Genomic DNA, 27,657 nt, shown 5'->3' with positions numbered 1-27,657 from the left:
ACAATGGAGACCTTTGGCCTAAGTACAGGCAATGTTACCAGTCTAAAATACCTTTAGAGGCAAAGATTATATAGCTATGAGTACAGCTGAATGGACTTTATAGTCCTGAGTAGAAGATAGCTGGGAAAGAATGTAAGAGATTATTCTACACCAAAAAAAGGAAATATGTGTCTATGCAGGAGCAAAGAAACAACTAGCCTTACAGTCTCCAATGGATGCTGCATAGTGAAAGAAAAAAGAGGACTGAATTAATGTAAAAAAAAATCCAGTTAAACTTGTAAAGCTAAGCTGGGTAGGATAGCACAAGAATTTACTAAATTATTTCTCTCAAACCCAGAAAGGGAGTGCAATGCAAGAAATGGCCGGAGAAAAGGGAGCTTGCAGGAACAAGACACAGCCAGTCTAATGTCATGTTTGTGCTAACTGCAGTACTGGTGTATCAACCAGTACCCCAAATTAATTTTGGATCACTTCCTTCTGCTCAAGCTTGTGCACTGCTAGCCCTGTTCATGCCAGCCCTGCTCAGTTACGGAGATGACTGGGGGCAACTGCAGAAAGTTTCTCCCTCAGAAATAGCCCGTCTTAAGGTATTGAGTCACTGCAAAAGTTCCCAGGGCCCCGCATCATATTCAACAGGCCATTCTACAGATGCTTAAGCAATTTCCTGGTTCATAACAGAAGCTGATAACTTAGGGGGGAAAAATATATAGGATGTTATTTTGCTGTCGTGATTCAACTTTCTAACCATAACTTACTGAGCTGAGGTTCATCATGTGATTTATGATTGTCATGAGTAAGGGACCCATTTCATTTTGTTACATGACATCCTGTTGGACATCTGGGCCTTCATTTGTTTTCTAAAATATGTTATGATACTTACTGAGACTAGAGAAGGAAGCAAAAGAGATGAGCTCTAGTCAGGGTAGCTTCTTTGTTAAGACAGAATTTTGTGAGGACAGCATGGAAAGGTCTTGGGCACATGCCTATTACAAAAACTCAAACCCCAAAACACCAAAGAGTGCAAAAGTCACACTTTTATGGTTTTTGTTTTTGTTTGTACTTAAAAAAAAAAAAAAAAAAAAAAAAAAAAAAAACTCTAAGTGGTGACAATCTGGTCAGTTTTTGGACCTTGGGTACATTTACTGCAAAGAACGCTTCCTTGTCTTTCAATCCCCATCTCCCTCCTTGGTTTGGTTGTTTCCCATTCTCAGAACCAATGGGCAAAAACTTCCCTAGATTGTCCCTGCAGTATTTGGCATCAACATGCCAAAACAGGTTTCCAACAAGCCTGTAGTATTCTAGGGTAAGACATCTTAGCTGCCATGGAGCACTTCTTATGGTTCTCGATCTTTTTATAGACACTTTGTCCTATCCAGGGTTTGTAAGGTGCAGACAAATGCTTTTTCAGAGATGGAGAATAGATGACTTTTTAAAAAAAATTCTGTCTTGCGAGAACATCTCTCCATATGGAGTCTAAGCAAGTTGAATACCTCTGCCTGGAACATGAATATGATGGCAAGTAGAGCCTTAGAGTCTCAGGTACTAAACATGTTTTGTCTTTTGTGGCTAACTCCGACCTGGATCTGGACTGGAATCAGATTTATTAGTAATTCTGAGTAGCTATTTGGCATGGGTGAGCTGAGCTGTTTAGTGGCCAAGTGAGGTGGCTAAACAGGAGGCAAAGAAGAGTCTGTGGTTAGTAAGTGGCTGCACTGAGATAGAAAACACAAATATCCACTTTACAATTTTAAATGGTAACTAAACTGCTCAAAAAATAGGAGGAAGTTCAGAATGGATTCAGAAGTGTGAATGGCTGAAGTGAAAATCTACTTTCATTTGTTGTCCCCTTCTTGGGTTTATCTCCTCATTTCAAAGATCTGCTTACCAGGTAAATAATGACATCAATAGTTGATAATGTTGCAGCACTGGAAGTAGGAGTAGAGAAAGAAAATAACAGCAAAAATGTCCATGGGTTAGCTACACATCTTTCTTACAGCAGAACAGACTCCCAGTATCTGATCTGACAAAAATTACATTCTGCATTAAGTTACTCCATCAAAGTCACTTTATATGGATGGACACTTCTGTATCATGGGGTTATAGAATTTTGGATTTGATTAGTCACCATAAAGCCAGATTATTGACTCATCAAACCAGGTAAATTCTGTGCATGTATTTACCCCTTTGTTCTATGTTTGTTTATTCCTGTGCTTTTTGTGTATTTGTGCTTATGTTACTATAATTGTTGTCATGTGTGAATCTGAGCTTTATTCATGGTTTCAGCTTATCTTAGAACCTGTTAGAAGTTCATTTCTGAAAAAAAGTCAAACCTGAATTTATTTTTATGTGAGACTACTCCAATACTAATGCAAACATCTTTCACTTATGTTAAAAGAAAATTGGAGGGTTATCTGATAAAAAGCGGAATGATGTTAGATAATTCACAAAGATGTTTCAAATAGGTATAAGCTATTTTTGCATGGCCCCAGAAGTAGTGAGTACCTCAAGGTCAGTAAAGCTGGGGGGTGGGGAGGAAGCCTTCATACTAACCTGAGCTGCATAAATGGAAAGATGTAAATAAATATGTTTACAGACTAAGTTTACAGGCTCTCAAAAGGATGGAGTTGGGTGGGCAACTATTACATATGGAGAGAGGGGTAGGGAAAGCAACTGTGAAGTTCCGTGAAAGTGAGATTGTGATACAAATATAATCCGTACCAGGTCTGTGCTCTTCTGGTCACATGGTCATACAGATTTGGGCCAGTCAAAGTTCAGGTACAAAACCACTCTTCATTCAGACATGTTTGATTATGCATTAGTTTTTATGTCAATATGTGCCTCAGGTTTCTTTTTTTTTTCTTTTTTTTTTTTTTTTTTTTTTAACCACCTAGATTATGGTCCACGCAGCCCAGTGCTTACTCACCTTGGGGATACCAGCTCCATTTTTCTATGGGGCAGTTTTGGGCTCCCTGTTTTTCAGAACATGTTGTTCTCAAGATGCCTTATCTCTGAAGTGTCCTTGCTCCTATCAGATAATACGTTCCCACCCAACTTCTCCTAAAAATGTTTTGTGGACAATGTTGAGCTGCGTAAGATCATTGGTGAGATACCTTCTGGGATCCAGTTCCCACTGTATCTCTCACAGTGAACTTAACACGCTATACTCAACTTTTCACAACTCTAGCTAGCTGTGTAGTTGTTTTGTTCTGATTTTCACTTTTCAAGTATTTTTTCATGGTTTTCTTTCACTTCCATTTGGCATGGGAATTTTTCTCCTTAGGATTCCCTGCCTCCTGTTGAGACACCAATAAAATCCCATTGCTTGGGCTTCCCAAGGATCACAGGGTTTACTTTTCAATGATTTCAGAGTTGGGCTTCCAGGAACTATGGAAAGAAAAGTGTGTGTGGGCAGGGGAAAGTAGCATTATTGCTCTCATCAGACACTGAAAAAGTAAAAAATAAAATGAGCACAGGTAGGGCAGGGGTGCATTAACCATATATATATATATGTGTGTGTATATATATACATACATATATATATATATAAAAGGGTGCTACCATTGCTCTTTCAGCAACCAGTGTATGCTGCCACAAGTCAACAGGTCATCTAAGGTTGCATATATTGGGCCTATATACAGCATATGTATGCTTAGCTATATGCAGCTGTCCTGGATCATTTTGTGTATACCAGGGTAATGCACATTCCCATTGCCACTACAGTCTCTTGTCACTGCAGCTACTTCTTCCCTACTTCTTGGCTTTCTCTGCCACAGATTTACCATAATCACAAGAGCTCTGTGTTTATATCCTGGCGGTCTGCCTTTGACTGCTTTGGCCTTGATTTTCTAAGCATGGTTTGTGCTACTCTGGCATAAATAATCTTACTCTCACCAGCTTCTCCCTCCTGTCTGGCCCAGACCTGGTGAGGGGAGACTCTGAGCACTCCTGAAGCAGGAGACTTCTTCCATGAAAAGGAGTTATGTGTCAGACCTATTTCTTCCCCTCTAATGTCAATAAAAAACTGATAAAGTATTCCCTGTGACAGCTACATCAAAAATCCTAGCTGCCAGACAGAAAAAAAGGCTACAAAGGGGTGGCAGAGAACCTTAGCACGGCCCAGAGAATGTTACCTCTCTGTCTCAAATTACAGTTTAATTTTATCAGCCCCAGTAGATGAGATAAAATCTGTTGCATTACTGGAAATCACCTGGGAGGGATGGTGGGAAGGAGAGGGAGAAACACCAGTTCTAGCCTAACTTCCCCTTATTAGATGAATTTCTGTCATGAGTTAACATTAGGGCTATGAATGGATGTTTATCTGCTGCTTTTTAGAGAAGCAGCTTCTACATAGCTTCTTGATCTTTCCAAGGAGAGCATGGAGGCAGGGAGAAAACTGGGAAGGGGGGAGAGTATAACTTATAGTCATGAATTCCTGGGCAAAAGCAACTCGTCATGGAACAGAGTTATGGCTTGAAGTTTGAATTCAATATTACCCTCCCCCCCCCCCAAAAAAAAAAAAAAAAAAAAAAAGGCAGATACAAAGCTCAGAGCTCAGCTCAGTTGCTTAGCTAGCTAATTCACCAGAGAGAACACATGGTGACCCAGTGATGCTCAGATGTGGTTATACTTGTCAGATAACCACATGGCAGGGATATTCAAGTGGTAATAATAACTCCCAGAGGAGGCCTCTAACACAGTAAAAGCCTACAGGACTGAGTAGAGCTGGAGATAATGATTTTCATAGCTGAGTGGACTAAACGAGTTATGTAGCTGGTAGAGCTATACTAGTACTAATGTAAAGTCCTATAATAAGGTCCTGGGGACTTACCTGTGTGATTGAAACAAATATTACATCAAGCATCCTTCCTTATCAGAGCTGGATATTGATCCTTATTCCTGAAATCTTCTGGAAATGAGAGAGGTCCTGAGTACAGGGAGACCAGTTTCTCATGGTGGCCTGGTCTCCCACAACAGCCCAGTCATGGTCCCAGATTTCCCTTCTGAGGAGTGGGAGACTGATCTCAAAAAAGGAAACACCAGGTACTTAGTCATGGCATCCCTGCTGTATTTATCACCATGTCCCAATCCAAGATGCTGTCAGGTTCCTTATGAAACTCAAGTACCAGAAAATTTGTTACTGGTTTGAACCTTTGGATGTTTCTTTCAGAATCTCGGCATTTGTCTTGCCTCTTCGCGTTTTCTTTGAGCCCATCCTGAAAAGACCATATAGGAATAATATGGTAGACGGCATCATTTTTAAACTTACTAGTAAGGAGACACTGGAACAGTGGCTTCCCTGCTAGCAGATATAGCTTCTTTATCCATGGCTTATCTGGGCAAGGATAGGAGGAAAAAAAAAAGAAAAAAGAAAAAGAAAAAAAGAGAAAAAAAGAAAGAAAAAAGAAATGCAAGAAAGTACAGGGTTCCACACCTTCATTTAAGGAAGGCTGGCAATACTCAGGGTATAATATTGACACAACAGTGTTAGAAGAGCTTAAGAACTTTAAGGGTTGATTTTACAGACTGACCTCATCGACACTTTTGGAATCACTTGTGTGAGTTTAATCCAAAAATGGATTTAAGTTTAATAAAATGTCGCTGTAGTGTTTCTGATCTAGAACTGGAAACATAAAATGCCTTGTTAAATATAATCTCTTGAGTAGAATTGCTGGAAATGAAAATAGAAAAATGTCTGAAGGGTTAAATAATTACCCATTAAAAGAAATTGTGTCAATTAGTAAATTCCACAAAACACATGTGTGAAAGTACCATGGCAAAAAGATACTTAGCCTGAAATTAGATAAGCCTGCATAAACTTAGATTTATATATATAATGCATATATATAGGGCTTATGGAATGATTTTATGTTTCATTCAGACAGTGAAACAAGACTCTTGTGGACTAAGAGTGAATGTTGTTGAAATTCACAGGTTTATTCATCAAAGACAACAATAAGAGACAAACATGTTTCTATTGCAAAAGAAGAGGAATTGCAATAATTTTTCTAAGCAGAAACCATGGACAGAATGCTTCTCCTGAAAGTCTTCTCCCGGGAAGAATACATATATGAAGTGTCTAGACTAGAAATTTCAAATCAAGCAACTTCCTTGGCATGTGTTTGTGCAAGAGCTTCTTTTCCTTAGGGTAAGAATTTGGCGCTGAGTAATCCACCTGTGTTTGTTAGAGTCTATACCTCTATATTGCTATGAAGTTATTTTTTTCTAATTATGGTAGGGATTAAGGACTGAACAACTTCTTAAGAGAAGTCCTGACACGACCTTCACCAAATAGCTGGAAGTTCCAACTTCTAGTTTTGGTATTGAGTTTTGGGGGCAAGAATCTTGTTGACAAAGTTGAAGGAAAGGCAAGGAAGGAAATCTCCTGAGGCTGTTTAATTAGATCCCTGTTCAAGACAATAGGGCTTTGTATATTGATGTAAACAAATAGAATTGTAATGTCATCACAATTTCTCTTCTTACTGGAATACACTGGAAAAGCCCTGAGACAAACAACTGTGATCAGACAGAGTTTGTTAATAATATTTGGGTTTCTTTATAGCATCAGACCCTCAAAGTGTGGCGTCTACTCTGCTACTGCTGCCAGGATCAGAAAGAAGTAGGAAGGACCACAAAAGAAGATAAATTCACATCTTCATAACAGAGGAGAGGCAGAGATACCCCCTGCTGTCACAAGCAATGAAGTCACATCCATTTGTAAACTTGAATTAAGTTTTTTAATCTATCTTTTATTTTTCTTTAAGTTCTGGTTAACAGTGTTAGTGAGTGAGATTGATATGTACCTCAGCTCCATTTGCTGTCCCAGCGATGGAGTGGGATATGCTGTATCTTTATGAAATTATACATTATATAAAGACCCTCAGCTTTTGCAGGGTGGAGGGGGAAGAAAGAAAAAGGAAAAAAATGTCCATGAGAGGGCAGTAGAAGCTCGGTTCCGGGAACATTTTTTTCTCCCTTCCTGATCATTTTTACCTCAATGATCAGTTACTGAATGTCGGCTGCTGCAGGCTTTGTAATGAATATCTAGAAATATTGCTCCTTGTTTTCAGCACTAATACCTCATAAGCTTTTTATTTGCCCTGAAGTAAGCAACTGGAGAATTGAACGCCTTCCCTGAAGGAAAAATGCACTCTGCTTTAAAATATTTAATTCTTCAATCTCCCAAAACAATAGCTACATCAGTGTATATACCACGATAGGAACGGATAAGGACAGTATAAATATTTGTCCAGAAGAACCAATTAAACCTGATGGACAGCAAAGGGTTTGTGCTTTCTTGATTAATGTCTATTGTCACAATTCTCACGGGTAAACATTCACAAGGTACAGGAAAAGATGAGTAGAAAGAAGTTAAATGAAGCAAATAGTCTGTCTGGAACGTGATTGGTCAGATTTTACTGCAAAATGATTCTCTAAAAAAGGAAAGAGAAAAAAAAGGGGGGGGGGAAAGGGGAAAAGGTAGTAATTTGAAAGCAGTGAAGCCATACATGATAAATGGTGCTTTGGAACACTCAGAAAATAGGTAAAGAGTAGTTTAAGGGATTCACTAACCAGGATTCACTAACCCTTACGTGATCAAGATCTCACTTCATGTTAACAGCTAGGCTGAGCTATTACAGCGAAAAATGAGCGCTTGTGCACAAAGAAGCAATGTCTTTTTTACCTGAAAACACAAATTGACGAGACAGCCCAGAACCACCAAGAAGTGTGGGCCCAAAGAAAGGGAACTCGTCGGAAACACATTTCTTTGTTGCAAATGCAGCTCTGGGAAGGCGGGAGAAGAGACGAGGTAGGGGCCGACGCGCCGAGCCCCGCCCCTGCCCGCCCCCCGTTTCGCGCAGTCCCCAACCAGGTCGGCTCCCACCCACTAAATACCGCCACGCGCCACCCCTCTCGCCATACTCGTCTCCGGCAGCGAAGGCAGCAGCATGTCTGGCAGAGGCAAGGGCGGGAAGGGGCTCGGCAAGGGGGGCGCCAAGCGCCACCGCAAGGTGCTGCGCGACAACATCCAGGGCATCACCAAGCCGGCCATCCGGCGCCTGGCGCGGCGCGGCGGCGTGAAGCGCATCTCGGGGCTCATCTACGAGGAGACGCGCGGCGTGCTCAAGGTGTTCCTGGAGAACGTGATCCGCGACGCCGTCACGTACACGGAGCACGCCAAGCGCAAGACGGTCACGGCCATGGACGTGGTGTACGCCCTGAAGCGCCAGGGTCGCACCCTCTACGGCTTCGGCGGCTGAAGCTTTTCTTTTGCCTCTGCACGATCTCGATAACCCAAAGGCTCTTCTAAGAGCCACCCACCTTTTTCCTCAGAAAGAGCTGTAACATTGTGAATAGGTTTGTGCTCGAGCTTGTTATTTTCTTAACAGCTTGTAAAGAGGCTTAAAAATACTGCTAGTTAATAAATAGAGCTTCTTTTTTCTTTCTTTTTTTAAGAAATACATCTGTTACTCATTTCTCACCATTAAAAAAACAGTTGTGTAACAGAAGCGCTTTGCTGGGTTTTTCTTGTTCTCTGTGCCTTGGGATAGACCTATGTGTTACCACTAAAATTAATTGTTTTGTGATTATATAGAAACTATAACTGATTTGTTTCTATCTAAAAACTAATTACCCTTTTATTACCATTATTATTAATATACTACACTCGATCTTTAAAATCTTTTAGTGGCCCTAGAGCGTGGACCTTCAGAGGAAAAGGTCAAACTAATGTCACTCCAGAAAACAGATAAAGCTACTCTGATATTAGTTAGAGATAACTCTTAATGGCAGTATCTTTCTCTATAAATTATTTCTCTATTTTAACCTGAGTTCAGTTTCTTGCTAATGATCTACTATGTAATTTCTAGCTTTATTTTATGAGTATTTCTTATTGAATACATGAATGCTTAAGTTGCTATAAGTTTGAAGAAGTGTGAAGCAAGGTTATATTCTTGTCAATATTTTTAAGAAAAAGTATCTGTTCAGACCATATTCACTGTGTGTGTGTGAGCATATTATTATATATAATATTTTTTTTAAAGAAAAAAAAAGTAATTAGTTTCTGTTTAACACAGAACTCTTCCCTCACCCCAGCCATTCCAAGGGACATTTCTAAAGTGCTGCTGTCTGGCTCTTTTCATCATGTAATGTTTGGGGGTAATATGAATAAAAATGCAAAACCAGATTTTAGGTTTTAAATAAAACTGTAGAAAATCATTGTCCCTTAATTGCACAGGGTCATTTCTTCCTTTTTGGTACCCTCTAACGCTTTTCAGTATTAGTGAGTTCTGGAAAATGGAGAGAGAAAAAAAATTTTTCGTCAAACATCACATATGCTTCAGTTCCTCTTTAAAAAAAAAAAAAAAAGAAAAAAAAAGAAAAAAAGAAAGAAAAAAAGAAAAAGCTCTTTATTTCACCAATAATTTCCCTGTCCAAGTACTTGAAACATCCTTTTACTTGACTGGAGACGGTATCTATGAAAAGATCTCTCACCTTGCTTTTCTGAGGAAAAAAGATAATATGAGAAAAAGTGGCTAAAAAGACTCTCCTCTGGCAAGATATGATTTTTTTTACTACTCCGTGTCTTTTGATGCACCATCCCACTTTTTCTTTTTCTTTTTTTTCCTCACTCTCTATGGAAAGAGCGTCTGTTAGACCGAAATCTGTAGGCACTGAGGAAAATATATATATATATATTTATATTTATATATATATATATATATATATATTTTCTTGGCGATCCACACCATAGGGGAAAAATACGACTTCTTAAAATAATTTGCGATTTAAAGAATATCATCTTTATGAATTTCAGACTCCAAAAGGCTCTTAATCTGTCAGGAACGTGAAAAGGAGGGGAACCAGCAAAAGAAGAGATTTGAGCACTGTGTGTGTGTGTGTGGGGGGGGGGGGGAATAACACCCCCCCCTCCCAGCCCAGACCATTGAAATGCACCGTGGGAGCCGTAACTCAGAGCGGGGGGGAGGGGGGGGGGGGGGGCGCACCCTTCTTCCTCGAGGCCAAGCCGTGATGTTCAAAGTGGCCAATGAGATGGGAGCTTCCCGTGGTCCAATCAGAGAGGAGGCGGCTCTATAAATAGGAGGGCTCGGCGGGCTTCAACAAGCTTCTCCGGAAAGCTGAGAAGAAGGGCTGAGCGGCTCCGTTATGGCGCGCACGAAGCAGACGGCGCGGAAGTCGACGGGCGGGAAGGCGCCGCGCAAGCAGCTGGCCACCAAGGCGGCCCGCAAGAGCGCGCCGGCCACGGGCGGCGTGAAGAAGCCGCACCGCTACCGGCCCGGCACGGTGGCGCTGCGCGAGATCCGGCGCTACCAGAAGTCCACGGAGCTGCTGATCCGCAAGCTGCCCTTCCAGCGCCTGGTGCGCGAGATCGCGCAGGACTTCAAGACGGACCTGCGCTTCCAGAGCTCGGCCGTCATGGCGCTGCAGGAGGCGAGCGAGGCCTACCTGGTGGGGCTCTTCGAGGACACCAACCTGTGCGCCATCCACGCCAAGCGCGTCACCATCATGCCCAAGGACATCCAGCTGGCCCGCCGCATCCGTGGCGAGCGCGCCTGAGGCTCCTGTAGCTCCCACCACCACCCCCGCCCCGTGGTGCTGGCAGGTACTGAGGCAGCCTACACAGACCCAAAGGCTCTTTTAAGAGCCACTCCATACACAATGAAAAGAGCTGTAGCATTCTTAAGCTACCATGGTTTAGAAGCAGTGTACAGTGCTCCTACCCTTTCCCAGCAAACTTAAATCTGCTACTTCCCTTCCCCTCTCTGCCCTTTTTATGAATAATTATATTCCTTTTCTTCACTGGATTTTATTTTCCTCATCCCCCCCCCCCTTTGACTTTCTTTTTCCCCACACTATAGCATTTAATGTGTAGCCCTGGCTCTTTTTTCTCTCTTTTTTTTTCCCTCCTTTCTTTTCTGCCTGTGTATCAATATTTTTCCCCACCCTCCAACTGTGAATTCCCTGCTCTGAAATTCTCTGGAATGCTTTTAATTCCCCCTTAATGTTTGCAATACATCTCTGTGAATTGCAGAGCAGGGAAATTACAGTGAGAAGGATGTTTATACACAAGCACAGAAGCAAACACTGAAGAGGTATAAAAAGCATCTTTAAAACACATTGAGGGAAGTTTTATTGAAAATTAGGCTTGCTGGCCATCATAACAGGATCTGACCCTAAGTTTCTGCCAAGACAAAAGTTCAGATCCAAATTAGAGCAAAGTAAGTTTTAATGGTACGTGTGCAGTAATTACAGCTCAAGCTGGGTGCTTCCCGAGGGGCCCCGAAGAAATAAATTCCTGGGTTATTATACCCTTACAATCTAGGTTTCCTGCCCCTCGTGTGATGGTTCAGACCAATTATAACATTCAGGTCTGTGGTCCTCCCGTTTCTTTGGGTCCCTTCATTCCCTTTAGTCAGCCCATTTCTTCTCTTATCTCTGCAGCCTCCGTTGTCAGTTGTGATTTCTTTATATTTCCAGCTGGATCCATCTCCAACCCCCTTTTACTTAACTAGGTGAAAAGTTCACAGCTTGCAGCTTAGGGCTTCAGCAAATTTAGCCACTATGCTTAGCAAGTTATGCTGAGTGACTAGCTCCAGACAGTTTCAGATGAAGACTAGATTTTTAAAATTGTTATTTGACAAACACAGATTTCACTTGTACCTATTTGCAGAAGCTATTGTATTAATTCAAGTGTGGTCAGCAGACAGCACTAGCTAGAAGGGAGGATTTTTACCTGGCTGTGACTATGCATAACTTGAAACACATTTCAGCTCACAGGGTGGTGGGGCAGGAGTGACATTGCTTGGGACAGGCCCAAAGCCCCAGAAGCACTGTGCTTTCCCTTCGCTGTGCTCAGCAAGAAGGGAAATCTGTCCTGTTACTGTTGAACTCTGCTAAGGCAGTTTGTTTTTAAAGTGCTGCTGCTCTTCCTCAAGCATTTGTAAGGACATCAGTAAGGCCTATTTCAAAAAGAGTGATACCTCCGACTATGACCATGAAGAAGAGTGATGAGCCTTCCTGTCTTAGTGACACATACACACACAAGGAGGGAAGGGGCCTTCACCTGGTAATTAATCACTGAACTTGATTTTACAGGAGATCATGTTGACCAAGAAATTACAGTTCAAAGGAGCTGACACATGAATAAATATCAAATTTGTTGTTATCATTGGTAATAAAGCTGAACAACTATGGAAAAATAACTTAAAATACTCAGGAAAATGTATAATCTAAGATGACTTTTGTTTATAGGCATGCTTTATACAAATCTTACAGGGGAAAGTTGTATATTCCTCCAATAATTGATGTCTATATATTTATATTCTCACTTGCACTTCCCCAGCTAATGATCATACGACGGCTACCCTTAGGGATTCACAAAATCTACTGAGTTGTCAAAACTCTTTTCTTTCTACTGTACCCCCTTTTTTCTCCCAAAGAAAGGAAACCCAAATGTTATAAAGGAAGGAAAGAGTTGAGCAATGTTATGAAGTAATGAATTGAATAGCTCTATGGGATACACCTTTTGTTGGGGTTATGTCTTTAAAGCAGAGTGTCTAGTCTTTTATAGACAGATTTCATCCCTGTTTATTTGTACATATTGTAAAAGCTTTTTCTGAGTTCCTATTAGATTACAGTAAAAAAATAAAAAATAAATAAAAGGCAAAGCAAAAAATATCTGGACTACTGTTGAAAGGTTTTGGAATTTAAGTTTTATAGCAGGCTACATCAGGAAGATTTCTCTTCATCAAGGTTTTTCCTGAGAGGTAGTGTGATGTGAAATGAGACTTCCATTTTCAAGGGTGAAGGAAACCTGCAGATATGCCTCGAGAGTTCTGTGTTCTCCCAAGACTTAGGAGATAGTAACATAAGTTGTGTTCTTCTTTCTACTATTTCTGCTGGTCTAGATTTTTGTAAAAAACCAGAATTCTGGCTTATTCTAATAAATACCATCTTCTTAGCATGCAGAGGTGTCAGGAAGTCTTTTTTCACAATTTTATTAGATAGCACCAATATAAGACCTGAGGACACAAATAAGTTTTTTTTTTTTTTAACTAATTATCAATCATAATGAACAATTTCTCATTCTCTTTTGAGTGCACTGACAAAGACCTGTGTCAGTGCAGGCTCTTTGTGGTGCATGTGCACGCCAGGCATCCAAACTGGAAAAATCTCACCAGTATCTGTTTCAATAACATCCTTTTTGTTCACCCTTGTGACCTTTTCATTTAATTACAGATGTAATGAGTATGATAGTTTAGTCATTTTTTAACCTTCCCTAACTTCAAAGTTGAGCTTCTTAACAAGTTTAAGTCGTTTCAGTCAATAGTTTACTGCCAATGCGAAAAATCGCAAGTAGAAAAGAATGTAGCCTACGATCTAAAGTCTTAGTGTATACCGAGATGGATAGTTAATTTAAAAATTATAATTGTTTCCAAGTTACACTTACTGGCACAGTTTTTGTGCTGTTGCAGTAGGAGTACTTCTATGTTATCGATGTGAAGATTTGGAGTATCTTTCTTCATTGGATCTACCGCAGAGAGATAAGCAGTTCGGCATTAATGAGCAGCAGCAGGGAGATGGACTTTAACCTAGGAGAAGGAAGAAAAAAAGGAACCATATGACTGATTCCAGAGTAGAAGATAAGGAAGTAGAAGGGCTGGACAGATAATGCAGGGAAGAACTAACCACAAAGACTGATTATGAGGGAGAAAATAGGGGAGTAAAAAGAGCCATCAACAACTATTTAGGAGTGAGATGAGAAGTAAAGAACACACCTGGACTCTACAGAAGAGACCAACTGGGAGCTTGAAGACCCCAAATGCTAATATTACTGGCTCTGAACTGTCACGTGAAGGGCAAAGGATTTAGATTGTAAGGGTGTAATTGCCCAGGAATTTCTGTGTTTTGGGTGCCTCTTTAGAGGCAGTCAGGTTGAGCTGTAATTATTGTTCATGTGCTATTAAACTTTATTTTGCTTTAGTTTGGCTCTGAATTTCTGGAATCAGCGAGAATCTGGAGTCAGACCCTGTTATGGTGGCTGGTGAGTATAATTCTCCCTAGATTTTCCACAACATTACCGTATAGTGTTGCTAAAACCACATACACACAGGCAGAGAGAGAAACCCTAGTAAATGTTGGAGGGAGATTGTCTGGAAAAGGAAAGGAGGTGGATGGATGTCTACAGGGAACAAAATCTGTGTGAAAGAAAATTGCTTTTATATATATATAATATATATATAGAGAGAGAGAGAGAGTCTATGTGCATAAGTATATTGTATATACACACGAGAAATGTTATAGAAAAGAACTTTGTCTATGAGGTCTAGGATATTCCTAAAACAACATTCAGGTAAGAGATAAATTATGTCACATATCTGCCCATTCTGGGATTATTTTTAAGAAAAAAAAACAAAACAAAAAAAAAAAAAAAAAAAAAAAACACATTCTTCTGTTTTTCTCTTCCGGACATTTTCATAAAATGATGAACTAGAATTTTTTGAACAGGGGAAGTGTTGTAATATACGATATAGCAAGTACCACTATCTCATGTCTTGCATACAATAACAGGGGCCTCCCTGTTTTCTACTCTCCTTTCTTTCACAACCTGTGGAGTTAGGCTATGAATATTTCTTGTAACTACCAATGTTTTTCTCCGTGTACTGTTTATGAAACACTATCGAACTCATCCAGGGCTCCCTGTGTGTCTCACTCAAGTATCCGACCATTTCAGACTAGTTTGGATGACCTTTACAGCAGCACATTGGAAAGCCGGACTACATTGTCAAGGGCAGAGAAAGGGATGATGCCTAACAAAGCAAGATCATGAGGATGTAGAAAAGGTGGCCTCTTTAAGACTTCAGATAGCTAGTCTCCAATACACAGTACAATCAGCTAGAAAATTACCGAGCCGCCGAGGCTCGGTAGCACTTTCCTTGCCCCGGGCTATTGCGCTCCCGAACAAAGGCCATTAATCTTCCCCAAAACGGGCGCTGGAGAGGCGGCGAACGGGGGGAGTGCGGAGACGCGACTGAGGATCACTCACTACTTTGTTTTTTTCCAATCTCTCTTCTACCCTCTGCTCTGATGAAGTTTCCTGGAAGCCAAAAAGCAAAACTAATATGCAAGCCCAGGCCAGCCAGAACCATTTCTTTTGCTCCTTACTAAAACTAATTCACCTCACCCTTTTTTTCTCAGCACTTTAGCCCTATTCATCTGACACACACAGCACAGTAGTTTTTAGTTTATTTTGTACTCTTTTCCTAATAAGAGCAATGACCGAGTAAATTTATGACCATTTTTCCCCGTAATAATAAGCTTTTCAAAATTTATTTTCCAGGTGGTAACTCCAATTACACTTACCACATAGCTTAAGAGTAAGAATATTCCTTGGGAAACGACAGGGACATAACAATTGCAAAATTAATCCAGATTTTAACGAAATAAAATGGGAGAAATTGGGGAAATAAAAGTGTTAGCTTCTGATTTTAAAGTGAAAGTCACGGTCCTGCGAGTACTCTATTCATTCACTTTCTCCGAAAACTTGTTTTCTATTTTGTACACAAATAATGCACTCAATACAGCAAAACCGTCCTAGGCTCACTAAAAGTGTCAGAATTTTCTACTCAAGTAGTAAATAGTACAAGCCTTTGAAGATTTTATAAATATGAGCTTTGCATTTCATTTCAAAAACGTTTCAATGCAAGATGAATATTATGAAAACAGCAAAAGTGAAAATAACTATATGCTAGAGTACAAACACTTTTAAGTGTCAATTCCCCCCAAAAAATACCTTTAAAGAAATTAGGATATACTCTTCCTTGGAACAACCGAATACGAGTGTGTCACAGCTCTCTCCAGTGGCAATCTGGTGGCTCTTAAAAGAGCCTTTAGGGTGCAGGGATGGAGCTCGGGACCGGGCAGGCGGCGGCAGGAGCCTCAGGCACGCTCGCCGCGGATGCGGCGGGCCAGCTGGATGTCCTTGGGCATGATGGTGACGCGCTTGGCGTGGATGGCGCACAGGTTGGTGTCCTCGAAGAGCCCCACCAGGTAGGCCTCGCTCGCCTCCTGCAGCGCCATGACGGCCGAGCTCTGGAAGCGCAGGTCCGTCTTGAAGTCCTGCGCGATCTCGCGCACCAGGCGCTGGAAGGGCAGCTTGCGGATCAGCAGCTCCGTGGACTTCTGGTAGCGCCGGATCTCGCGCAGCGCCACCGTGCCGGGCCGGTAGCGGTGCGGCTTCTTCACGCCGCCCGTGGCCGGCGCGCTCTTGCGGGCCGCCTTGGTGGCCAGCTGCTTGCGCGGCGCCTTCCCGCCCGTCGACTTCCGCGCCGTCTGCTTCGTGCGCGCCATCGCTCAGACGACACCGTCTGCTCCTCAGAACCGGCTTCACACAATGGACGCTCCACTGTCGCCCTGGCGACTCTTATAGCGTGTTCTCCTCCTTGATTGGCTGGAGGCGGCGAGCCGCTATTATTGGATACTTTCAAATTCGAAAAGCCCGCCTCGGAAGCCCGCCTGTTTGCCAGCTTCCAACGGTCCTCATCACCATCGCCTCCCCCCCCCCTCCCCCGCGCCATGCCCTGCTCTCACCACTCTTCTCTTTTTGTGTCCGTTTCTTACCGCGATTTTTGTACTGTATCTTGAAGATAAAAATATGTAATGAAATTTAATTCTTCATAACAGAAGATGGTAATTTGCAATCACACCTCCTTGGATGCTTACAGATGCTTTTATTTTCGTTCTACTCGCATAAGACTTGGACTTAGAAAAATAAACAAACATTCTAAGGATGTTTATTAATGAGAATACGTAGAAAGTACCCTTCCTCACAAAGGAACGCTTCAGTAACGAACTATTAGAAAGTAATAGTGTAGCTGGCAAGCTAGCTGCTTACCAAAAGGTATAAATTCCGAGCGACACACTAATACTTAAGAGTAGTATTTTCAACTACTTTGTAACTGCTTCAACATTAAAGCTATTCCCATGTTAACGATATTGAAGTCAGACTTTGTAGTCCTGGAGTTTTCCACCTTCTTATTTCTCTCCCCCTCCCCCCCACCAGACGAGATATCCTTAAGTCCGAGTAGAAAATGGCTTTCAGACGATGAGAAGACGGGTATCGAAATGGAATAGGAAAATCCGACTGAGCTCACGACTGGAACAAACTCCTTTAAATTTCAAATCTCGGGCAGCACAGGCGATAATGGACCTTTTCTTAAAACGACTTTCAGAGAAGTGGGAACTATTCTGGTGTTTAGACTACGGCGAGGAGGAGCCGTAGTCTAAACACCGGGCAAGACCGAGCAGCTCTGAAACCGCCTCCCCCCGCACATTTTCGTTTCGCGAGAGGCAGCACAACGATCGCTGACATAAACATGGCTGCAAAGACGTGCGTGAAGAGAGCCACCAACATTAACAGAGGTGAAAGGATCGGCATACAGACTCATAGCCAATCAGACGCACCCACTGACAGGTATCACTCTCCGTTTTGGCATTCAACCCGATTTCTCAGGAAGATAACCAGAAAAAAGGTCCTGGATTGCTTACAGACTCGCCTTACACAGTCGGTGGTGAAATCAATAGCTTTGTGTATTTGTGAGTCTACTTCAGCAGGAGTTTCTAACATAAAAGCAACAAAGACAATCGCTAAGTGCTTATCTGTTACAAAAACTAGCTACATAGTAATTTACAAATGAAAGTTACGTATCATTGACACAAACAGTAGCAATTGCTTTCTTTGTATCTAGCTGAAGTAATACAGCTCTTTTCTAGGTCAAGTGGGTGGCTCTTAGAAGAGCCTTTGGGTTATCGAGATCGTGCAGAGGCAAAAGAAAAGCTTCAGCCGCCGAAGCCGTAGAGGGTGCGACCCTGGCGCTTCAGGGCGTACACCACGTCCATGGCCGTGACCGTCTTGCGCTTGGCGTGCTCCGTGTACGTGACGGCGTCGCGGATCACGTTCTCCAGGAACACCTTGAGCACGCCGCGCGTCTCCTCGTAGATGAGCCCCGAGATGCGCTTCACGCCGCCGCGCCGCGCCAGGCGCCGGATGGCCGGCTTGGTGATGCCCTGGATGTTGTCGCGCAGCACCTTACGGTGGCGCTTGGCGCCCCCCTTGCCGAGCCCCTTCCCGCCCTTGCCTCTACCAGACATGCTGCTGCCTGCGCTGCCGGAGATGAGTGTGGCGAGAGGGGTGGCGCGTGGCGGTATTTAGTGGGTGGGAGCCGACCTGGTTGGGGACTGCGCAAGACGGGGGAGGGGTTCCCGCCATTGTCTCTGCATTCGTCACAAAGGGTGACAGAACGTTGCCTGCTTTGTGTTCGCTTCCCACTTGCAGTTAGCTGTTAAAGCTCTCTGCTGAGACTGCAAAGTTTGTCAAGTAAAGCAAAAACTTATTGACAAAACAAAATCTAATTAGATATATGTTCATAACAGCTGGAAGGGATATTTTTTACTTAGCTCTTATTTATTTAATCTTATCTCCCTATTTGTGTATTTTTTTATTTTCTTGCAAAGACTGATGTTTGTTTGAATTACTTCTAATTAACGTTATTTTCTTCTTGTTCTGATTTCTTATTTTGATTTGCTTTCCCTCAAGGATCTGTTATATACACACAGATATATGTATCTGTAAAGCATATCTATTTATGTATACATAATATATAATATATATATATAATATTGAGGGGGATCATATATATATATATATAATATATATATAATATATATATATGATTTTTTATCTCCCATTTCTAAAATGGGTACTCTGACACTCTTCAAAACTTTAGATAAGCAAGCATGAGTCTGTAAGTACATACTAACTAGAAGTCAGAATAGAGTTTTTTTTATCCTTTGCAGTAAGTACATTAGTATAACTACTGATTTAAGTTTCTGCTACATTAACCACTAAGTAAATCACCTTCCTTTTCTGTTGCAGATCAGGCTTTTCAATTTTTAGCTGCTGATATGTGGCTGAAAAGGTATACTGGAAAGGGGTGAGGTTGTGAATTAATATGTATGCAACTGAGGAGCAATCCTTGGCTAAAGATATTGCAAATGTTACAGCATAAGGATATCCTGAGATTCAGAAACCACTGAACTTACACATAAACATTGCTAGATGGAATTTTCAACTGTTCTGAAAGCCTGAATTATAATTTTTCAACTTCAAATTTCTTCTTCCCTTTTATTTTCAAAACTGCAAGCATAATTTCTATATGCACTTTTTCAAATTGTGCCATATTAGATTGTATAATATACAGTTTATCTCTATTGTACTTCAAACTCCTAAAGTGGGAAAGATTAGTTCCCTTCAGTGTACTTAATTAGTGAAATTAAATTCCATCATAAAACTAATGAAAATTTTTGTTCTCTGTGTTCATGTTAGAAATCTAAAGAGGAGATTATTGTCCTCATACCTTGTATATTGCTATCCATAAACTTATTCATTGTCAAATAGCATATCTATATCTTCTTTTAAGAAGGAAAAAGGGCATGCTTTAGATTAAATGGTTCTTCCACCTTGTTAATACACATCATTTCAGAAAAGCAGCAAACTAAGAAATAGATGAACAACTTTTGCTTTTTATGCCTTCCAAAATGCACCATCCCTCACTGTACCCTTCGAGTCAGCTCTGTTAGGTGGTTCACCTAGCAGAGGCTGTCACAGTTTTTATCCAAGCTGTAACAACCGTGATTACTGAGTACAGAGGTACTGAGGTATCCCTAGGTCAGGCAAGGTATCGATACATATGTTGTAGTCTTATTCATACCTCCTTTCCTCTACATGAGAGGAGTGAAGAGGTGAACTGTGTCTGCTGCTGAGGCTGGGGGAAAAAAATACATATATATATGTACACATCTATCTATCTATCTATCTATATATATATATATATATACATATACACACATATATATACATATATTTCTTAGGCTTCCCACAGTTCCTGTTTACACAGAACTGACAAGTCACAAAACTGTAAACAAATTTAAGGCTTTTCTGCTGTTGCTATCAAGAGAAAGATTCCAGAGTATTTTCTTCCCTTATGATTTCACAGAATCATAGAATCGGTAAGGCTGGAAGGGACCTCTGGAGATCATCTAGTCAACCCCCCCCCCCCCCCCCCCCGTGCACTCCGTCCCCTCTTCCAGGTCATTGATGAAGAAACTGAACAGGATGGACCCAGCACTGAGCCCTGGGGAACTCCACTAGCTACAAGCCTCCAGCTAGTCTCTGCCCCACTGATGACAACCCTCTGAGCTCTGCCTTTCACCTAGTTCTCAACCCACCTCACCATCCACTCATCTAATCCACACTTCCTGAGCTCATCTGGGAGGATGTTATGGGAGACACTGTCAAAACCCTTGCTGAAGTCAAGGTACATAACGTCCACTGCTTTTCCCTCATCTGCCCAGCCAGTCATGTCATCATAAAAGGTTATCAGATTGGTTAAGCAGGATTTCCCCTTGGTGAATCCATGCTGACTACCCCGATACCTTCTTTTCCTCCATATGTCTGGAGATGACATCCAGGATGAGCTGTTCCATTACCTTTCCAGGGATGAAGGTGAGGCTGACTGGCCTAGAGTTTCCTGGGTCCTCCTTCTTGCCCTTTTTGAAAACAGGAATGACACTGGCTTTATTTCAGTCCACAGGCACCTCTCCAGTTCTTCACAACCTTTCAAAGATGATGGAGAGTGACCTAGCAACAACATCCACCAGCTCCACCAGTACTCATGGGTGCATCTCATCAGAGTCCACAGATTTGTGGATATCAAGTTAGCCTAGAAGATCTCTAATCCTATCCTTCTTGACCAAAGGAAAGTCTTCGTTTCTCCATACTTTCTCTCTCATCACCAGGCTCTGGGATTCTTGAGGGCTACCCTTAGCAGTGAAGACTGGAGCAAAGAAGGCATTCAGTAATTGCACCTTCTCTGCATCCTTCATCACGAGGGCCCCTGCCCCATTCAGTAGTTTCATCAACAGGGTCCCCACCCCAGTCTTCATCTTGCTACTGATGTATTTGAAGAAGCCCTTCTTGTTGTCCTTGACATCCCTTGCCAGACTTAATTCCAAATGGGCCTTAGCCTTCCTCATTGTATCTCTGCATATTCTGACAACGTTGCTATATTCCTCCCAAGCGGTCTGTCCGCTCTTCCACATTCTGGGTACTTTCCTTTTCTGTCTGAGTTTTGCCAGGAGCTCCTTTCTCATCCATGCATGTCTCCTGCCTCCTTTGCTGGACCTCTTTCTCCTTGGGATGCACCACTCTTGAGCTTGGGGGAAGTCATGCTTGAATAATAGCCAGCTCTCCTGGACCCCCCTTTCTTCTAGGCCTTAACCCATGGGATTCCTCTAAGTAAGTCTCTGAAGAGGCCAAAGTCTGCTCTCCTGAAGTCCAGGGTTGCAATCCTCCTTATCACCTTGTTTCTTCCATGCAGAATCCTGAACTCCCCCATCTTGTGGTCACTGCAGCCAAGGCTGCCCCCAACCTTCACGTCGCTAACCAGTTCCTTTGTTGATTAGGACAAGGTCCAGAAGGACACCCTTCCTCATAGGGTCCTCCATTACCTGTGTCAAGAAGTTATCATCAATACACTACAGGAGTCTCCTGGACTGCTTGTACCTGCTTCTTTTCCTCACTTACTAATGTCTAGCAACAGAACTTGACATTTCATTACTCTTTCCTTCCTACTCCTTTCTCTCCCACACTTATTCATGACAGAGCCGTAGCAAGAGCACATCTTATACATTAGCACATATGTAGACTAAGGAAAGACTCACAATAAGCAGAATCAAGGTGCTTTTGATTCTGGAAAGGAGATCATATTTGTCAAACTACTGGTTTCAGGTATTGTGTGAGGACTGGGTTGTTTTCAGTTTTCCTTGCACTGTCCACTCATTGAGAGCTGGTGTACTACTTTCTGTTCAAAATATTCTCTCTCCCTTTCAAAGACATTAGGGATTTGAGATCTTTTCTTTGTAGGAGAGACAGATTGTAGAGACCCCAATTTTGCACTCTTGCCATGCTCTTCTGATTTGCCATGCTGAAAATGTATTAAATCACACCTGACTTTTTTAGGGGGATGAAGAGTATTGTTTTCCTGTTCTGAAAATCTGGCCAAGAAGGGGAGGTGAACTGGGACCCGTCTCTACCTGTGGGTAACTGAGATTATGAAATGCACCAGATCTGACTTCTTTCACATATTCAGGGCTTCTAAGTCTACTGCTGTTGTCCTCATCCTCTGTACCCCCACCCTGTGTATCCAGCCTTCAGTGTCACATTCCCAGTCTGCTTTGCTGAAATCAAGTAGCTGTCACATTGTGCTTTATTTTGGTGAGAAATATTTTCTACATAGAAATATTTAATCTTGACAGTAGGGCCCATGTCAAGATTTTTATGTGGAGATTTGATGTTTGGGAGGGATCTCCTACCAGTAGAATAGCTGCAAAAGTAGTTTAGGCTGCTTTATTAAAACCAGCAATGTCAGCTAACATTTAAATATTTTAAGGACTCTGCAGATACCAGCTCCCTAGTGTGTTAATCATCTTTATCTATTTGGTATTGATCCATATGAGTTTAGGGGGCTATGGTGATGAATTTAGTCCAATGATCAACGTATTGAAAACTAATTTCCTCTGCCCCTCCTGCTCCACTAGCTGAGACATTCGTAGACTGAGAAGCCCATCCTCACCTTTATCTTTGAAGTCTGTTCTTGGTCAGAGATTAGGAGGTTGGGCTGCAGTCCTCCTTTGAACTATTTCTCACCTCTCTTTTGCTGCAAAGTTCAGAAACCACACAGAGACTGATGAGTCAAGAAACTGCCTCTGTAATGGACCAGCAGCCTTGCTCTGGAGAGTCTCTTGATAGTTCAGGAGAGCAGAGAGAGAAAAGAAGCATCCTGGGCTGACCTTTGAGGATGTAATTTGTCATGCACAAAGCAGAGCTTCCAACAGATAAGAGGGTGATCCGCAAAGGGGCAAAATCTTCCAAAAGCCATCTGGCTTCCTTTGTCCTGTGCCGGCTGCCTACAAGAGAAATTGCAGGTTGTTTGAGTCACTGCTATGCTGCTCTGCAAAACAGCAGGAGCTGGGTGCTGCTTCTGCATGGAAAATAGCAATGTCACAGGACTGGTCTCCAGCAGCACATCACAAGAAAGGACACTACACATGCACTGCCACAAGAATGTTATCCTTAGCAGGCAGTGGCACCCAAGTGTGCATGTGGTCCTACAACACTCACAACTCCTCATCAGGCCAGATGTATTTGAGTTCTTTTCAAAACAATGCTGTGTGTGCCAGAAGACACCCTTTGTAGGGCTTTCTCACACACAGGAACGTAACTGCTGTCAGGACAGCTGTTCTGGGCCAGCCTAGCATGATTCTGGAGTACTGACTGTGGTTTCTTCCATTCTACCTTGGAGGAGACTGCTTGCACTGGCCTTGTTCACATCAAACCATGCCCAAGCTGCAAGCTTGCTAAGATATATGTGTCTCCCTTTCCCAGGTCATCAGTCTTAGGAAATGGCAAGCTCACTGAATACCTGGTGGTCTGTGAGGAAAAGCTAGAGGACTACTGAGGTTAGGTTTGTGCTGTTGGAAAGAAATTAACACACCCAGCTGATTCTGTGGAGCAGTTTTAGGCCATGGGAGAGAAGAGAGAGGACAATGTGATGAGACTGGAGGTAAAGGTGCTTCTTCTGCCCATGTTGTCAAAGCTGCCTGGGCTCTGGACCTCCCCTGGAAAGACTAGGAATGGACAAACTCATTCAGATCTCTGCAACAAGCACTCCATGTTGTTCTCCAGCAGTGGGGCAACCCATGGAGATCAGAGCTTTGTAGTATGCTATGCTAGACCCGAATTTGGGTAAGGGGTAGCAGAAAGCAAATCAGCTACTCAGCAACTACAGCCAACACTTGACTTAAATGTTCTCTCAGTACTTCTCTTAAATGTTTATTCTGCTTTCTAGGCTGGTACTTGAAGCAGCACAGGTCTCCTGATATACTGGGCATTGACTAGGTTGGAAAGACATATCAAGAAATAACTATCATCACGTTTCTCACATCACAGAGACTGATCAGCTCCACCTCTTATCTGTGGTCCTGTGGAATTACATTGGACAAGTTTTCCTATTGATCTCTGCCAATTCTCTTAGTCTTCGGCATAAGGAATCTTCTGCAGGTATTCCTTGGGAATATATTGAATTTTGTCTTGAGCTGTGTGTGCTTGGAGGAAGCTGAGTGTGGAAAATGGTGCTGCAAATTGTGTTGGTGTGTCCAGACACTGTTGTGCTTGTCTTTGTTTCTGTACTGTTTTGGATGGAAGGACTCAGCTGTAATTGCTTACAGGATTTTATTCAATAGTTGGGTCTGGAGACATCTGCAGGCTCCCCTTTAGGGTCTCAGCTGTTAGGAAAGACCAATGATGCTCAACTATCATGGGGGATGGGACAGAGTATTAGCAATTCTTGGGCCAAATCCACAGAGACTTCATACAGAAAGACCAATAGTTCTTTCAGGGGGTAGGCAGCCACCCTAAGTTTGTCAAAGACCCTCTGCAGTAAATGTAATATTTGGCCCTTCCACCCTCCCTAACTAAGTGTTATCCACAAATCTGCCAAGGGTGCATTCTGTCTTGTCATCTAGCTTGTTACTGAAAAACATTGAATAATGTAAGTCCTGGTATTAAGCCCTGGGGCAGTCTTCTCTTTAGCGAGTGCCATCCAAATGTTAAGTCATTAACTGTAGCATTTTGAACCCTGTGCAGCCAGTTTTTAAATCACATAACAGCCTGCTGATCCTGCCCATACTTCCCCAGCTCCCAAATGAAAATGCTACAGGGATTGTCAAGAACATAAAAAAGCAGATGAATTGCTCCCAGCGCTCTCTTCTTGTCCACTTAGAGGACAAGATCTGTAGTTCTGTGATAACTACCAGCACCTAGATATAAGCTATTTTTATTGGTCCCCCATCTATCACCAAGAAAGAGTCATCTGTATCCATTTTATTCCTCATAGTAATTCAGTCTGACTGAACCTTGGAGACCCCAAAAACTTCCCAAGTAATATTTTCCTGTATATCACTCTATTTTTGAAAACTTTTCCCAATGTCTAAGTTGTTGTAATAAAGGACATTATTTCTTGTCTTTACCACTATGGATACTGAAGGCAAGTTACTCCCTTTCCCTTTATTTCTTAAACATTTGAGAAGAACCTCATTTTTTTCCAACTTCCTTTTTAAGTCAGACAACTCCAGCTGTATGTGCTTTTCCATTAGGGAATGTTTCCTAGAACTCTCTGATAAATACTGTAGCTCTCCTTTGTGCATTATTATTTTATAGGTCTTATTATTTGAAGTCTAGTACTAAAAACTAACCATAAAACTCCAAGTGAGACTATAACAGTCCTTATTAGAGCGGAAGATATCTATCTGTCTTGTAGGCTATACTGTTACCAATGTCCCATCCTTCATATCCGGTAACCTAATATTGCTGATTTACTGTCAACCTAGAACTGTAACTGGAAGATCCAGATCTACTCAAGTACTATGTAGACAATTATTACTGTCATATATCTATACATGTCATATATATAAAACTCATGAAGTTCTTTTTAGTGAAATATCTTTCACTTTTTTAAAGACAGTATCTCCAATTCATAAGGAATTTCTACTGCATTTTTCAATTCATAACCTGTCTTACATCATTTTAGCATTTCTTAGCTTTTTGACACCCATAACATCTATATGTATTTTTGATTATGCAATGCAGATAATGCACTAATAAATTTATGAAAGACCTGGGACTGACCCTCGCAGAACTCTGTGAGACACATCACTTTAATCTGATAGTTGACAATCATAAACGTTTAAATATAACTCTACACTCTGTGTGTGTGTGTGTGTGTGTGTGTGTGTATGTTGTGCTAGACCAAGTTCCCCTGATTAGTAGTTTCATTTCTAGTATTTTTTCTATACTTGTGAGAATTTCTAAAAAGAAATGAGATGGAAGGAAAATATGCAGTATATCATCCAGCTGCAGTAAAACTTTCTATCCATTAATGAGAATCTTTCTAAATTTAATTTCAGAATAGATCGGTTAAGTATGATTTAAATTTCTTCATCTATGTCATAAAAAAATGTTTGTTTTGAGTACTGTAAACACAAGTTTTTGTTTATACTTGATTTTATTTTGGCTGAGCTGGTAATTAGGACAGCACGATATCAATATGGCATTCTTTTCCACGTATGTACTGAGTTCATAAATGAAAGCAATTCATAAACCTGTACCACCAAACACCCTATCTCGTGTTTAGCTTTCACTCATGATCTTCAGATATGTTAAGAGTAACTGAGTGGCTACATACGTTGGATGTAGAGCTGAGTCTATTTTTTTCAAGTAAGTTTTCAGTATCCTTCCTGTCACTCCATATGAAGGACCAAAACTACCTTTGATTGCTTAGGAAATAGCATCTAAAGACATGTACATCCTGAGTGCCACAGAAGGGATAGCATTTACAGTTCCTGTATGGATGACCTAGTTTCATTTTCAATTTCTGACTGAAATAATATTTGCAGTCTGATTCATAAACAAGACAAAGCATTTGAATGTTGCTTAATACATCTGGGAAAAACAGGAGTAGTCAGACACAGGTTCGGATGCCTTATTACAATTTTTTCCAGCTATTCAGCAAGAGTTACAGATAAAGTTAAATTTCCCCTCTTGCATGTTGTTGCCCCGTATTTTTTTGTCTTTCTGTATTTACCATCTGCCTCTTTTTCTTCAATTGAAAACAAGAAAAAGTTTATAGTCTACATAACCCAGTAGAAAAAAAAATCTACTTGTAACTGTGATTCCTACATGGTGTAGTAGCAGTAGCAGCAGCAGTAACAGTAGTAGTAGTAATAGAAACATAATATTGTTCAGTCCTAGAGATGCATGGAGAGAAGTAAAACTGCTTAATTATGTGAAAGCCCACGGGTTCAGAGGCCAGAAGAGATAATTTAATACTCAGGGCTATCATGTTCTAGATAGACACGGAAATTTTGATGCGGTCCTGAAACAGCACAGCCCTGCATTCTTGCTGGTTAGCAAATGATATTGCCCTCCTGGTTAACAAGAAATTGTTGTACATAGGGGAGTCACCTCTCCATAGATTGAGGTGTGGCTTTTCTTGTCTTCATCTGTTCAGAAGCAAGAATCCATCGGACCCTGCTTAGACACACTGATCACCTTTCTGTTCTGAGTTATTTACTTCCATGTACCAATCTTTTGGTCATTCCCAGGACAAACAACTTTTCTTGTTGTTTGCTTGTTTGCTTGTTTGTTCAGTGGCACTTTTGCTAAGACTCCTAAAAGCGTTAGCATGTCCTACAGTCATTATCAACGTGGTCATTGGGCCAGTTCAGATTAACTCCAACTAGTCTTGACAATCCTTGAAACTAAAGAACTAAGAACTATGTGAGAGGTAACCATTAAGCCTAAAAAAAAAAAAAAAAAAAGAGAGAGAGAGAGAGAGAGAGAGAGAGAGGGGGGGAGAGAGGGAGAGAGAGAGAGAAAGAAAAAAAAGAAAAAAAAAGGAGAGAGAGAGAAGTGGCAGGGGTGCCACTACATTGAGAAAGGTGATCCTCTACTTAGTCCTGGTA

The 27,657-nt window shown here is 41.6% G+C and overlaps 4 protein-coding genes across 4 annotated transcripts; 2 read left to right on the top strand and 2 right to left on the bottom strand.

Annotated features, from left to right (window-relative positions):
- The first annotated feature begins 7,928 nt into the window (after positions 1-7,928).
- LOC134146155 (histone H4) lies at positions 7,929-8,612 on the top strand. The gene has a single exon (XM_062586382.1). It carries the CDS (start codon positions 7,947-7,949, stop codon positions 8,256-8,258), a length of 312 nt encoding a protein of 103 aa, XP_062442366.1. The 5' UTR covers positions 7,929-7,946; the 3' UTR covers positions 8,259-8,612.
- A 1,552-nt stretch (positions 8,613-10,164) lies between these two features.
- LOC134146092 (histone H3) lies at positions 10,165-10,575 on the top strand. Its single transcript, XM_062586286.1, has one exon. It carries the CDS (start codon positions 10,165-10,167, stop codon positions 10,573-10,575), a length of 411 nt encoding a protein of 136 aa, XP_062442270.1.
- Positions 10,576-15,957: 5,382 nt separating this feature from the next.
- On the bottom strand, positions 15,958-16,374 carry LOC134146193 (histone H3). Its single transcript, XM_062586442.1, has one exon. It carries the CDS (start codon positions 16,366-16,368, stop codon positions 15,958-15,960), a length of 411 nt encoding a protein of 136 aa, XP_062442426.1. The 5' UTR covers positions 16,369-16,374.
- Positions 16,375-17,800: 1,426 nt separating this feature from the next.
- Positions 17,801-18,177, bottom strand: LOC134146199 (histone H4). The gene has a single exon (XM_062586472.1). It carries the CDS (start codon positions 18,166-18,168, stop codon positions 17,857-17,859), a length of 312 nt encoding a protein of 103 aa, XP_062442456.1. The 5' UTR covers positions 18,169-18,177; the 3' UTR covers positions 17,801-17,856.
- Between the last annotated feature and the right edge of the window lie 9,480 nt (positions 18,178-27,657).

The sequence above is a fragment of the Rhea pennata genome, chromosome 1, assembly GCF_028389875.1.
Source record: "Rhea pennata isolate bPtePen1 chromosome 1, bPtePen1.pri, whole genome shotgun sequence".
NCBI classification, from domain to species: domain Eukaryota; kingdom Metazoa; phylum Chordata; class Aves; order Rheiformes; family Rheidae; genus Rhea; species Rhea pennata.
The sequence above is the reverse complement of the archived record's forward strand: the minus strand, read 5'-3'. Positions and strand labels throughout refer to the sequence as shown.